Source organism: Sus scrofa, chromosome 16 (genome assembly GCF_000003025.6).
Source record: "Sus scrofa isolate TJ Tabasco breed Duroc chromosome 16, Sscrofa11.1, whole genome shotgun sequence".
In the NCBI taxonomy this organism is placed as follows: domain Eukaryota; kingdom Metazoa; phylum Chordata; class Mammalia; order Artiodactyla; family Suidae; genus Sus; species Sus scrofa.
Genome location: NC_010458.4, coordinates 48,580,646 through 48,594,628, shown reverse-complemented (window position 1 = coordinate 48,594,628; position 13,983 = coordinate 48,580,646). Strand labels below are relative to the sequence as shown.

At 38.2% G+C, this 13,983-nt stretch overlaps 1 protein-coding gene across 2 annotated transcripts in view; it reads left to right on the top strand.

Moving 5' to 3' along the window:
* MRPS27 (mitochondrial ribosomal protein S27) overlaps positions 1-13,983 on the top strand; it is a 133,508-nt gene that overhangs the window by 47,943 nt on the left and 71,582 nt on the right. For both annotated transcript variants that reach the window (XM_021076728.1, XM_021076729.1), the window contains 2 exons: positions 9,246-9,316; positions 11,453-11,511. In XM_021076728.1, coding sequence (XP_020932387.1) covers positions 9,246-9,316; positions 11,453-11,511 — 130 coding nt within the window. The remainder of the gene's footprint in view (positions 1-9,245; positions 9,317-11,452; positions 11,512-13,983) is intronic.

Sequence of the window (13,983 nt, the reverse complement as noted above, 5' to 3'; positions counted from 1 at the left end):
CAGGTTACGTGCTAAGCACTTCGCACGCACCGTTCCATTTAATGTTCACAACAGCCGGCCAAGGCAGCTGTTATTTCTCTTAGGATGAGGAAACTGAGGCCAGATCCTAACATTTGCTTAGGGCCACACAATATTATATTGCCTTTCTGGTCAAAAATAGGTTTTTTTTAGTGATTGCTGTAGTATCAGCTGTGCCTTTCTTCCCTTGCACTGAAGCAGTGGTTCTTTTGCTTTAAAAAATTCATTTTTTGACTGCAGTGTAATATATGCTGAAAAACGCACAAGTCATAATGTGTAGACGGATGAATTATCACAAAATGAACACGTGTAATAGAACATTCTTACCACTCCAGAGCCCTTATCGCGGCCCTCGTTCCCCTGTTCAAAGGTAATCATTTTCCTGACTTCTAACACCATAGGTTATTATTGTTTCTTAAGGTTTTGTAACGGAAAGCATAAAACATGTAAGTATAGTGAATGGTATAAGGAACCCCTCTACCCATCACCCAGCTTCAGTTCATGGCCAGTCTTCATTTCATCTCTCCTTTGTCCTGATCCTTCGAATTATTTTGAGGCTGATCCCCAAATGATACCAGTATATCATTTTAGCCATCTATATTCAATATGTACCTGTAAAAGATAAGGATATTTTTAATACCACTATCACATCTAAGATATTAATAATCAGGAGTTCCCATCATGCCTCAGGGGTAATGAACCCGACTAGTATCTGTGAGGACACGAGTTCAATCCCTGGCCTCGCTCAGTGGATTAAGGATATATCATTGCTTTGAGCTGTGGTGTAGGTTGCAAACTCGGCTCATATCCTACATTGCTGTGGCTGTGGTATAGGCCGGCAGCTGTAGCTCCAATTTAACCCCTAGCCTGGGAACTTCCATATGCCATGGGTATGGCCCTAAAAAGACTAAAATAAAATATTAATACTCATTTAAATATGAAATACCCAGACAATTTTCAAATTTCCTCTACACTCTTAATACAATTTTTAATGGTTATTCACGTAAGATCTTTACGGTGCAATTAGTTATGTTCTCTCCTTCTCTTGCCTCTTAAAATATTTTTTATGGAATTGTACAAGAGTAGACAACCCAGCTTCAGCAGTTACCAATTCCCTGTTGCATCATATCCCTACCCCATCACTAGATTACTTTTTAACAAATAGTTGTTATTGCATTTTATGTATATATTGACATGGACCTCTATAGGTAAGGATTAAAAAAAAAAATAGCTATAGTACTATTTTCGTATCTAAAAATTGGTAATTCCTTAACATCATTAAATATTTCATCAGTGTTCATATTTCCTCAAATATCTTACAAATTTCTTTTTAGAGTTATTTGAAATGGGATTCAGATAAGGTCCATACAATGTAATATATTGAAATGATTTTAATCTATAGATTTCTCTCTCTCTTACAATTTGTTTAAGAAAACAGGTCTTTCGTAGTTTGCTGTGTTCTGGATTTGCTATTTTCATCCTTATGGTTGTGTTTAACATATTCCTCTACCTCCCGTATGTCCTATGAAAACTGGTAATTAGAGGAGGCTTGATCAGATTCAGAGGGTTTTCTTTGTTTCTCTTTTTCGTATGAATACTTCATAGATAGTGTTGTCTTCTGTTGTCAGGGGCACACAGCGTTTGGTTGTCCCTGTTTAATGTTAGAGCCATTCGTGATCATTGCTTATTTCATTAGAAGCTGCAAAATGTTGCTCTTTTAATTCTGTCATTTTTTCTTTATTACCCAGAAAATTTTTTTAAATTTTTTAAAATTCCCTTTCATCAGCAGTTTAGTTAACCTCAGATATAGTTTGTACGGAAGGGGCAGCTTTGAAAATAATGAGTTGACTTCCTACCATCCTCTAAAGATGATCAATAAAGGTTTTGCTTTATTTTTAAATATATCATCATGAACTCAAAATGGATTCCATGTGGGTTAAGGATCCGGCGTTGCCATGAGTTGTGATGTAGGTTACAGACACAGCTCAGTTCCCATGTTGCTCTTGCTGTGGCTGTGGTGTAGGCTGGCAGCTACGGCTCCAATTAGACCCCTAGCCTGGGAACCTCCATATGCCGCAGGAGCAGCCCTGGAAAAGGCAAAACGACCAAAAAAACAAACAAACAAAAAAAAGGATTCCAGACACTTTAATCCACTGCATTTGATATTTTTATTGAAAGAGCCTTAGTTCTCCAACTAGGCTTTATACAGCCTAGGAGTTCTTGGGCTTTCCAGCTCAAATCAGAAGATTTCAGTTTTAGACTATTTCTGTAATGGGCTTCTTTTGGGTTGAAATAAACACTGAATTAAAGCATTATCTCTTGACATTAGGATGGTGCAGATCTACTGGGGGGATACAGGGTGAAACTTCTCAGCGTTAGACAGTTAGCAGCTGTTGAATTACAGATTAGGGCCCTCAGTGACTAGGACTCAGGAGAAAACCATTCCAGGGAACTGGGTAGGGTGCTGGTAGGAGGGCAGGCCTGATGGGGGAAGCTCCCTGCATTCCATAAGAAATTTGCTTGTGTTATCCTGCCATGGGTAAGGGCCTCAAGATGACTTGGACTGAATTGGTTCCTGAGCCCTCCTGAATTAAATGTTTTATTTCTGATTTTACCTTTTTCCGCCATTAGAAATTGTATCTTCTATTTCTACTCTTTCAGAATGATAGATTTTACCATTCTAAATGTCTTTTATATGGTTGCTGCATAACTTCTAGCATGCATATTTAACTTAAATTCTAGTGTTAGTCGTCCTCTGCAGTCCTTTAGTCCAGTCACATAATCCCAACCGTGTATTATTGTCTAATATTGAAATTTTATCCTTTAAAACACGCACACACACATAAGACGTTACTAAACAGTCCATTTCCTCCCACATTGAAACAATTTTATTTACTTAGCATTCTTTCTAGCATCTCAAGTCTGCTTTTTTTTAAATGATGTTTTTTCCATTGTAGTTAGTTTACAGTGTCCTGTCAATTTTCTACTGTACAGCAAAGTGACCCAGTCACACATACATATAGACATTCTTTTTCTCACATTATGCTCCATCACAAGTGACTAGATATAGTTCCCAGTGCTATACAGTCTTCTTTAAAGGATTATTTTCCTTCTTCCAAAAACACATCTTCTAAAAGACACAATATGTAAAAAGTTCCTTTAGTGAATATTTGTTGCTAATAAATTCTTTCAGTTTTTGTTTTAAAAATGTCTTTTTTCCTTTAACCTTAAAAGATAGTTTTGCTAGGTATCTAATTCTATATTGACTGTATTTACTCCCAGCATATTATTCTACTGTTTTCTCTTGTTTATTGAGAAAACACTTACTGGTGTAGTTGTTTTCACTTTGTTAGTAATCTGTCTTTACTTTCTGGCTACTTTTAAAGTCCTCTTATTTGTCCGGTGTGGGATTAATTGCCTGTAGATTTTTTGTGTACTTCCTGAGTCTGAAAATGGATGTCTATTATCACTTCTAAAAAATACTTAGCTATTAGCTCATCATGTATCACCTTTCCCCATTCTCTTTTATTAACTTCTGGAAATTCAATTAAATGTATTTTAGACCCTATTATTCTATTTTCTACATCTCTTAACCCCCCCTTTTTAATGTATACTTTTCATCTGTATCTTTGCTGCATTCTAATTTCTTGTAATTTCTTGTAGATCTTTCAGGTCACTAATTCTCACTTCATCTGTGTCTAACCTGCTCTTTAACTTATTCTTCCTGTTTCTTTTTTACAGCTTTGTTAATGTATTGTTTATGTGGAACATACTGCATATATTTAAAATGTACAGTTTGACAAGCTTTGACATGTACATGTGTGTGAGTCCATGAAATCATCACTACAAGCAAAATAATCAGCACATCTATTGCCTACCACCCCACGTTTTCTCCTACTTCTTTGTAGTCCTTTCCTCTTCTTCCTGCTTAGCTCCCCACATTCCCAGGAAACTACTGATACTTTCTGTCACCATAGATTGATGTATTTCCTACAGTTTCAAGTAACAAAATCAACTCTTTAAGTCACTTAAAACACAGTCCTCTGGTAACTGAATCTTGTATAACATAGGAAGTACAAACTAGGGTCTCAGAGGTGTGGGGGCTGACTTTGTTGTTTAGAATCCTCAGGAGACAGTGTTTCCCTTTGCAGGATACATTGTTTTCTACTTCGCCTTCACTAGAGTGTAGCCCTCAGCCGTCCAGGCTCTACCTGCGGATCTCTGAAGCAGCTTCCCACCTTATAAAGGCTTTGGTTCTAATCTCTGTTCCTTGTAAGTCATTAAAACCACTCCTCCGTGTCACTGGGAACCTGCAGATGCTCTCTAGTGACTGCTTGGTACTCCCTTAAACACTCAAGATTTCTGCCCCCATCTTGCCTCTGACAATTATAGCTATCTTCTTGAAAGCTCAGTCATATATTTAAAAAAATTTTTTTTTTATTTAGGTGTTTTGTTTTTATAGTAGGGGGAATTTTTAAAAGGATATTTAGTCCACCTTATTCCAGAAATGAATTCAGCTTAGTAAATATCATCTCCAAACTCAAGACCAACATCCAAGACTTGTTTCGTGTTCCTTCTGTGGGAATTCTCCAATGAATGCACTGGAGTGTGCTTGCAAGACTGTATCACAGTTTCTTGGATCTTTTGTTTAAAGATTTGTATTTCCCTGGACACACCTCAAGCCAGTGGAATTGGAGTCACCCTCTAGGATGAAGCCTAGGAATCTTATGTTTTAAAATTTTAAACCCTCTCAGAGGTTCAAATCCATAATGAAGATTACACCCCAGTATTTGGAATACTGCAGGGTCCTCATTAAATCCTTTGTCATTAGATTATCAATGGTATTGTTTTCTTCAAACAAAAAGAGCATTTTTACACTGGTACTTTTCACTTTACAGACTTAACTTCCACATTGTCTATATAGCTTTACACTTTGTTAAATAAAGAATTCACACATTTCAGACCCATTTTCCTTTATGATCTTTGTTGACCTCAACCATCCACTGCAGTGTATATTCCTGAGTTGCTGAGTGAGAAGCAAGAAAGCATCTTTGGCACATCCCTTTGAGTAAAACCTGGGCATCTGCTGGCCCCTTGCTAAAACATGAAGTATGATTATTTTGACTGTTGAAGCTACAGTCCAGAAGCCTATGGCGCTGGCCCTCTGCAGACCACAGCTGCCTGCCCCAGCTTTCCTGGCCATCCCTGCTCCGTGCAGTTTTCTGCCTCATTCATCACCCCAGTGCTATCATGTGAGGTGATTGGTTGCATATTATATGTAGCAGCAAACCTTTCTCTGACTTATAGTATGCAAATATTATTCATCAGATGCTGGCTCTGCAGCTGTTGCCTTTTCTGAGGCCCCAGCCAATTTTGCTTGACTGAGGATATCTTGGTGTAAAAGATTAAAATGGAATCTTGGCTACCACACTGCAGAAGCCAACTCAACCCAGTGTTTAGGTATACATTGTGCATTATATGAAATCCACAGGGAAACGGAGGCTACTTTAATTAGGCTAGTGTATCCTAATGCTGCATTTTTTTTTTTTTTTTAGTTTAAATTTTGAGTAAAGGGAGTTGATTTTTTTATATTGCCTATCATCAACACAAGAGCCTCTGTTATGAAGTGACCATAAAGATTTGGTATCATGGAAATGCTCTTTAATATTCTCTGAGCGGTTAGATTTAATAATATTAATTTGCATCAGTGTGAAAAGGTTTTAGGGAATATCTTTGTGTGTGTATGTCTGTTTTGAAATTTTTAATCACAAAGTCTGTTGTGGCTAAGCGGTAACGAACCTGACTAGTATCCATGAGGATGCGGGTTCAATCCCTGACTTCGCTCAGTGGGTTGAGGATCCAACGTTGCCATGAGCTGTGGTGTAGGTTGCAGACGCTGCTTGGATCCCACGTTGCTATTGCTGTGGGGTAGGCCAGCGGCTACAGCTGCAATTCAACCCCTAGCCTGGGAACTTCTGTATACTACGGGTGAGGCCCTAAAAAGCAAAATAATAATGATAATAATAATAATCACCACAGGTATCAGTCTCTCTAAAGTAATCATAAGAAAAGTAATTACTTTTATATTGTATTGGGTTTTAGTGGTTTTGCAAAATTCCTTTCCTAGCTACTGAGTCATTAAGAGCATTGCCCAGGGAAAGAAAAGAGAAAAAATTGGTTAAGTACACAGCAATAGGTCTTCAACAAATACCTGTCTCCTTTTTACTTCATATTAATTTTTTCCACCAGGGAGTAAATAAAACTTGGAACTCCAATTCGAGCTGACCCTTGAACAACACGGGCTTGAACTTTACGGGTCCACTCACACATAGATTCATTTCAGCATAGTGCTGTGTGATGTCGTGGGTTGAATCCACGGATGTGGAAGGCCAACTGTGGGACTCGAGTATCTTTGTCTCTTTTTTTTTTTTGCCATTTGTTGGGCCGCTCCCGCGGCATATGGAGGTTCCCAGGCTAGGGGTCGAATCAGAGCTGTAGCCACCGGCCTACGCCAGAGCCACAGCAACGCGGGATCCGAGCCACGTCTGCAACCTACACCACAGCTCACGGCAACGCCAGATTGTTAACCCACTGAGCAAGGGCAGGGATCGAACCCGCAACCTCATGGTTCCTAGTCGGATTCGTTAACCACTGCGCCACGACGGGAACTCCTCGAGTATCTTTGGATTTTGGTATCTGCGGTGGATCCTTTCTTTTCCTGACCCTCTCTTCCTCCTTTACTTTATTCCTTTTATTTCTTTAGCTGTTTATTGAGTGCCTCTTAAGAACTCTTCTAAGAATATATTAGTGAATTAAGTCTTGCACTCATGGATTTTTATTTCTAAGTATAAAAGACAGAAAAAAAATACAGAATAGCTCATGTAGGCATTTGTAAGTCATAGAAGATATTTTGGATTTTATTTTCAAATGTGATAGGAAACTATTGGCTGGTTGAGAAAAGAAGATGATGGGATATGATTTATCTTTTCTTTTTTTTGCTTTTTAGGTCCACGCCCGTGGCATATGTAGGTTCCCAGGCTAGAGATCGAATCAGAGCTACAGCTGCTGGCCGCAGCCACAGCCACACCAGACCCAAGCCACGTCTGCAACCTGCACCACAACACGCCACAACACCGAATCCTTAACCCACTGAATAGGGCCAGGGATCGAACCCATATCCTCATGAATACTAGTCTGCTTCATAACCACTGAGCCACAATGGGAATTCTTATTTTTTAAAAGGCTCCCTCAGACTCCTTTGTGGAGATTAGATGGTAGGAGTAGGGACAGTAGTTAAGGGGACTAGTCAGCAGGTGAAAGGTTAGTACTGGTAGTGGTGAGACAGATATATTTAAATTTCAGATCTAGAGCTTATGTGATCTGCTGTCATATGTTTACAGAGTGTGAAAACAGAATGGGATCAGGGGTGATGTCTTAGTTTTTGACCTGAGTAAGCCAGCCTACATAGTGGCCAGGTAGTGAGATGGGAAAGGCTTAGAGAAAAGAAGGTTTGGAATGGGAGATTGGAGATTTAAGAGAGACATGTGATGTTTAGACAACATTAGACACCCACATGGAGATGTCACCTATGCAGTTGGAAATAAAAGTCTGGAGTTACAGGCAGAAGTCAGGGTAGGCATATATGTGTGGAGGCAGTAATCTGTAAATGATGTTTAAAGCTGTGAGAGAGAGAGGGAGAATAAGATGCCTAGGGACCAAGCAGGTGGTAATGAGTTGGCTCCTCAGACTTAGAGCAGAGCAACATTAGGAAGTCAAGAAGAGGAGATCCTGCAGAGGAACCCAAGAAAGAGAGAGGGGGAAAAAAGCATTTCATGAAGGATAGAATGGTCAGCTGTATGAAACGTTAGTGAGGGATAAGGTAAGATCAGGATGAAGAATTAACCATTGGATTTAACAAGGTGGAGATGATTTTGGGTGTTAGTAGGGTGATGGAAACTAAAATCTGATATGAGTGAATTCAGGAGAGAACGGAACTAAGGAAGTGGGAATGCTTGTATCCGGGATAACTTTTGAGAAGTCTTGGTGCTGACGAGAGCAGAGCAAAGGCAAAGCAGCTAGAGGGAGATAGGAGGTCAAAGAAAATTTTTCTTTCTGTTTAATAAAATTCATACTTTGTTAAAAAAAAAGGGGGGGGTAGGGTATATGGGCACAGATGCTGCTAACCTGGTAGACTTGATGGTAGGAAGACGAAGGTCTCTTAATTGCTTCTGTTTTATACTCAGGGAAGTAAGACAAAATTGTGAGCTGAGAGTGTGGGGAGATGGGAAAGGGTGCACATATTATAAGTTCTAGAAGCAATGAGAAGTAATAAAATTATTGAAGTGAAATAATTAGTTTGGAGAGTATGTTGCCTATTATTCTAGGTCTTTTTAGACTCTGAGATAATAGCGTAATCACAGGAGTACCAAGTATTTGTATGGATGTACTGGTAAAAGGCATCAGGATAGGAATAGCTCAGGCTGAAAATCATTAATTAGAGCCAGCGCACCTAGCCCCTCTGATTTGTTCAGAGAATGTTTAAAAGTCATTTAATCAGTTCCAACTTAGAGTTCCCACTGTGGCACAGTGGGTTAAGAACCTGACCGCAATGGCTCAGGTCGCTGAGGAGGCTCGGATTCCATCCCTGGCCCAGCGTAGTGGGTTAAAGGACCCGGTGTTGCCAAACCGTGATGTAGGTCTCAGCTGTGGCTCAGATTCAAGCTGTGGCCCAGGAACTTCCTTAAGTGGTAGATTTAGCCATAAAAAATTAAAATAATAATAATAATGAATTCCAACTTAAATTTTTGAACATTTCATATATTACCTGGTTTAAAAACGCAAAAGAACAAATGTGTAAGCAATGAAGAGACTCCTTTTCTCAGCCCCCTACCATCTAATTCCTTTCCCTGGAGTCTGTCAATAATAATACTTTCTTGTGTCTCCTTCCAGAGATATTTTATTGATCCTTTTTTTAAAAGCTCTGTCTATGCTAGGATTTTAAAAATAATCCTTTCTCCAGTTAATACTTTTTAAAAATTATACTAATATACTAATATTTCTCTATCCTCGTTAATTTATACAAAAATAATTTCTAAAAAGAGCAAGAAAGAGCATCTGTTTTAGTATTGACTTTATAATGTTGACAGCCATCTGGCAGGATTTGTAGCTGTTAGATTTTTCTAAAGAAATTTGTATATTTAACAAGATTCTCTTTTTTTTCTTCACAGCGGATCTAGCATCTTTAATGGATAAAACATATGAGAGAAAGTTGCCTGTTAGTTCTTTAACAATATCACGGGTAAGAAAACTTAGATATATATTTTTTCAAGGAAGAAGGAGAAAGCAAGCAAGCAAAGCTCTATGTATAGATGAGGCTGTACATAAGACTATCATGGGAAATATTTTTCCTGCGTATAGTTTGTTTTTGTAGTTACTAGCAGATATTTTATGATTAAATAGCAAATTTCTTTGATAAATAAAGGTAATAAATTGACCAGAGTCCAATGTCAGTGATCACTGTTGTGTGTCTCCCTTATCTTAATTTTTCCAGGATTTGATATGATACCATGATTTTTTTTTTTTTTTAAGTTTGTGGCCTCTTCAGAGTGATAGTATTCACTTATTAATATTGGAAGTAATTTTGGTAGTTGAGAAAATCTATAAAATAATGGATTTTAATGTTAATGTTAAACTGCTACAGAGCAGTGGATGGGAGAATAATATTAGACTAGGCATCAGGAATAGGAATTGATATTAACCATTACTGATCACCTTCTTTGCCAGCTATTTTACTAGTTTCTTAACATACTTTGTCTCACCCTTCTCATAGTGGCCATATGAGATAATAAGCATTATTTCTCCATTTTGCATATAAGACTCAGAATGATTGATGACTTTCCCAGGCTCATACAGTTCGTAAGTGGGAAAACCGGGCTGCAAGCTCAGATCTCTGTGACGTTGAAGCGGTTTTCTGTTGCCTCCCTCAGAAAGATCTGATCTTGTTTTCATGAATTCACTTTGTAACGCTGGGTACCTAAGTCCTTCTCAACTTCCTTATATTCAGCATGGAGACAATAATATCTCACTCACAGAGCTGAAGTGTTGCTGAATTGAGATCTTAGTTATGAAAGCTCTTTGTAGAAATTAACGGCATCATAAAATTCAAGATACTGTTTAATCTAGATGAGGACAAATACAGGAATCATCGTCCTTTTTAGTCTGAGTCCTTTCTGCTCCTTGATATGTTCCTTTTAGTAGGGAAACTGTTTAGATCATACCCTAAATTTTAGATTTATCATTTTCATATTGGAGGGGAACTGAAAGGCCTCTGGCTCATCCCTTACATGATGGATAAAATCTGTATGCCATAATGCCTGGTGTTTCTTTAGGCAGCACTTCAGAGTTTAAAGAGCTTTTTGTACATTTTCTCATTGGAGCCTCATACTTTGCAGTGCAAGTGCTTTTATTCTGTTTATGTGGATGGAGCAATTAAGTTCCAGAGAGGCTGTGCCCTCTGTTTATGCCACACAGCAAACCGTCAGGAGGACTAGTCCTCAACCTCAGGTCTTGTGTTTGAACCATATTTTATCTGCCCCTCAATGAGATTTTGGCCCCAAATTCGTTAAGTCCTAAAAAGAGGAAGATCCTTAAATCTCCCCCTCTTTACTCTCCTCCCCCTCTTCACAAGGTTTTTCTTTTGTTTTGTTTGGCCTCAACTGTGTCATGAGGATGGTCCTGGGTCCGAGATCGATCCCGCACCACAGGTGTAACTAGGGCCACAGCAGTGACAATGCCGTGTCCTTAACCTGCTGAGCCACTGGGGAACTCCGTGACATGCCGTTTTTCCTACTTCATCCTTTTTGCCTCTCATTCTCTACTTTAGAGTGGAATTCATCCTTGGAAGAGTTTTTTCTGTTTCTTTGGTTTAGAGTTAAGGAGCACACTCAGACTTGGGATTCAAGGCAGACTTGATAGAAGAATCACAGGTTGACTAGTCCATAGCAGAACCAAATCAGAGTAGAAAAAAAATGGTTATAAGACTTTCCTCTCTTGGGGCTAATTTTTTTCAGCCATTGGAGTCTTCATCCTTTCAAATGTGTCCCTATGTACTTGGAGCTTAGAACAGAGATGATATCAGGATTTAAAAATAAAGGAACATATTTGTGACTGATTAGTAGGAGGAGCTCTCTCTTGTTCTGAGCATGGTTCACGTTTAGTTTTCAAACAGGTTTCCTGACCAAGGTTGTTCTGCATATCCAAAAAGAGGCCATTGTAGATTCTTTGTTTGCATTAACATAAGGGGTTTCAAGGATGGAGCCGCACATCCAAGAACACTGTTCCAATAAAGTGGTGTTTTGTTTTTAAGGTCATTGTGTGAATTAGTCTCAATAAAGGACATAATTTGTATTCAAACAAAGGTTTCTTTTTCTTTTAGTTTGTGGACAACATTGCATCTCGAGAAGATATAGACCACGCGGAGTATTATCTTTACAAGTAAGCTTTCCATTTCATTTGACTGTATAGTCTCTTGTTTCACATGTTAAGTATAATGTTCAGTGCCTTGCTTTTTACGTTTGTGCTTTGGAGATCTTTCTCCATCAGTGTATAGAGAGCTTCCTCATTTTTCATAACTGCATCATATTCCATAGTATGAATATATTATTTAAACCAGTTCCCTGTTGTGGGACCTTTAGGTTGTTTGTGCTCTCTTTTTGTATGATACACAATGCGATGATTAATAATCTGGTACGTAGGTAGTTTTGTACATAGTTCTCATGAGTATCTACATTTGTAATTTCAATAGCTGTTGCCAGATTGCTTTCCATTGAGATTTCACCAGTTTACATTCCCACCAGCCGTGAGAAAGGCCTGTTTCTACAGCATGGCCAACAGAGATATTTTCACACTTTTGGATTTTTATTAGTCTGATAAGTGAAAAATAATATATAGATTTGTCTCTTCTATTTAGCTGGAAATAGACTCTTTGAGCACTGTTCAATACGTATTTTCAAATGACACCATATTTGAAAACTTCTTCTACGTTACCACATTTACTTCATTCTTTCTCACAACTAGGACCAATCCCACTCCCCTGAACTACAGATACACCCACCCCTGTGTACAGAGGAGCATGTTCCGTACTGCACCATCTATAGCAGCAAAAACTGGATAAGCTAAAAGCTCATTAAAGAAAGGACTCATCAAGTGATTTATTCTTATAGTTGATTTTTCATATCTCAAATGTTTGTCAAAATGATACCTTACAGCTAATTTTTATTGTGATTCTTCATTGTGATTTTAAAAATCTGATTTATGACTTGTTCCAATTACTACACTACAAAAATAGACTCAGATTGAAATTTAAAATGTTTCCAGAAAGCATTCCATTAGAATTTCCCATTTGATCTTACTTTGTTTTGATCAAGAGTTTTCAGTTATTTCCATCCGGGTACATTTTTAAAAACTTTCTTAATATTAGTGAAGACTTACCTAATTTTCCTTTATGTGATTTTACTAGTATTGAGACTTCTTTTTCTTTCTGAATTGGGTAGAGTCTACCATTTTGTTGGTTATTTTTGTTTAAATATAAATCTCAAGTGGATGAGATTCCACACTTTAAAATAAAAATTTTTTATTTTAAACATAAATTTGGAGTTCCCATTGTGGCTTAGTGGAAACAAACCCAACTAGTATGCATAAGGATGCAGATTTGATCCCTGACCCCGCTCAGTGGTTTAAAGATCTGGTGTTACAGTGAGATGAGGTGCAGGTCTCAGACGTGGCTTGGTTCCTGCGTTGCTGTGGCTGTGGTGTAGGCCGGCAGCTATAGTTCTGTTTCGACCCCTAACTTCCATATGCCGCAGGTGCTGCCCTAAAAAGCAAAAAAAAAAAAAAAAAAATCTAAAATAACAGTGTCTGAAATTGTAATTGCAAGTGCCCTCGTGCCCTTCATTAGGATGAACATAAATGGGTCCCTTGATGAGAGCAAGCCCTGCCCTCCTTTAGTGGTTCTTTGGCACTGGAGGGCTCCTTTGTTAGGATTTTTGTTTTTTGTTTTTTTTGCTTATAGTGAAAGGTGTATTTGGGCTGGCATCTGCCCAGTTCTCATACCCTTGGCTTTGTTCATGGCAAAAATGCAGGAAATAGTTCTAATTTATAAATAGAAACTACTTTTTTAGAATTCTATCTTTCAGGACACAGTACTATGGTCTTAGAAGAAATAAGTTCCAAATTTACATGGACCTCTGTAGCATATAATTGATTTCAACAAGTCACCATTCAACATCTATTTACTGAGCACTTATTGTGTGCCCAGGCTTTGTCCAAGGTGCTGAGCCTTTGGTGATAATAAGTTTGACACTGTGCCTGTCTCCCTACATTAAAGTTTAACTGAGAAATCTAAGTCCAACCTGAAGACCTTTCGTGATTATTAATTCTTCATATCATGTCCAGTTTTGTGAGGGTTGGAGTCTTACTGAAAGTTTCATAAAATCTTTATTTCCTGTTTTTCTATAGATCGTATAGAAGACTCTCGTTATCTTAAGTCTGAGCCATTTTTTAATTTGACATCCTATCCTTTGCTTAATAGAACTAGTGTTCTAATCATGACTTATCACTCTTTTTACTTCTCTTATTTCTCCTCCCTTCTCTTGCCAAGAAAATTAGCTCTCTTTTTCTCAGCTTATTTTTTCTTTTAAAGAAACATTTTTATGACTTGATGAGATTGCTATTGTATGTGTGTGAGACGAGGTACAATGCCGTAAAGCTGCGTTAGGTGTAGATAGTGAACGTTGGTCAGTGTTCACTAATCAGCTAAGTATCAACTCCTACCTTCTAGCCTTAGAGGATATGCAAAACGTATAGCCTCAGTAAAATGACAGGTTGCGGTTATGAACTCTGAAATGAAATCAGGAATGTTAATCCTGAGGACACCAAGGGCTGTGAGATTTCTACCAGTTAGGAATT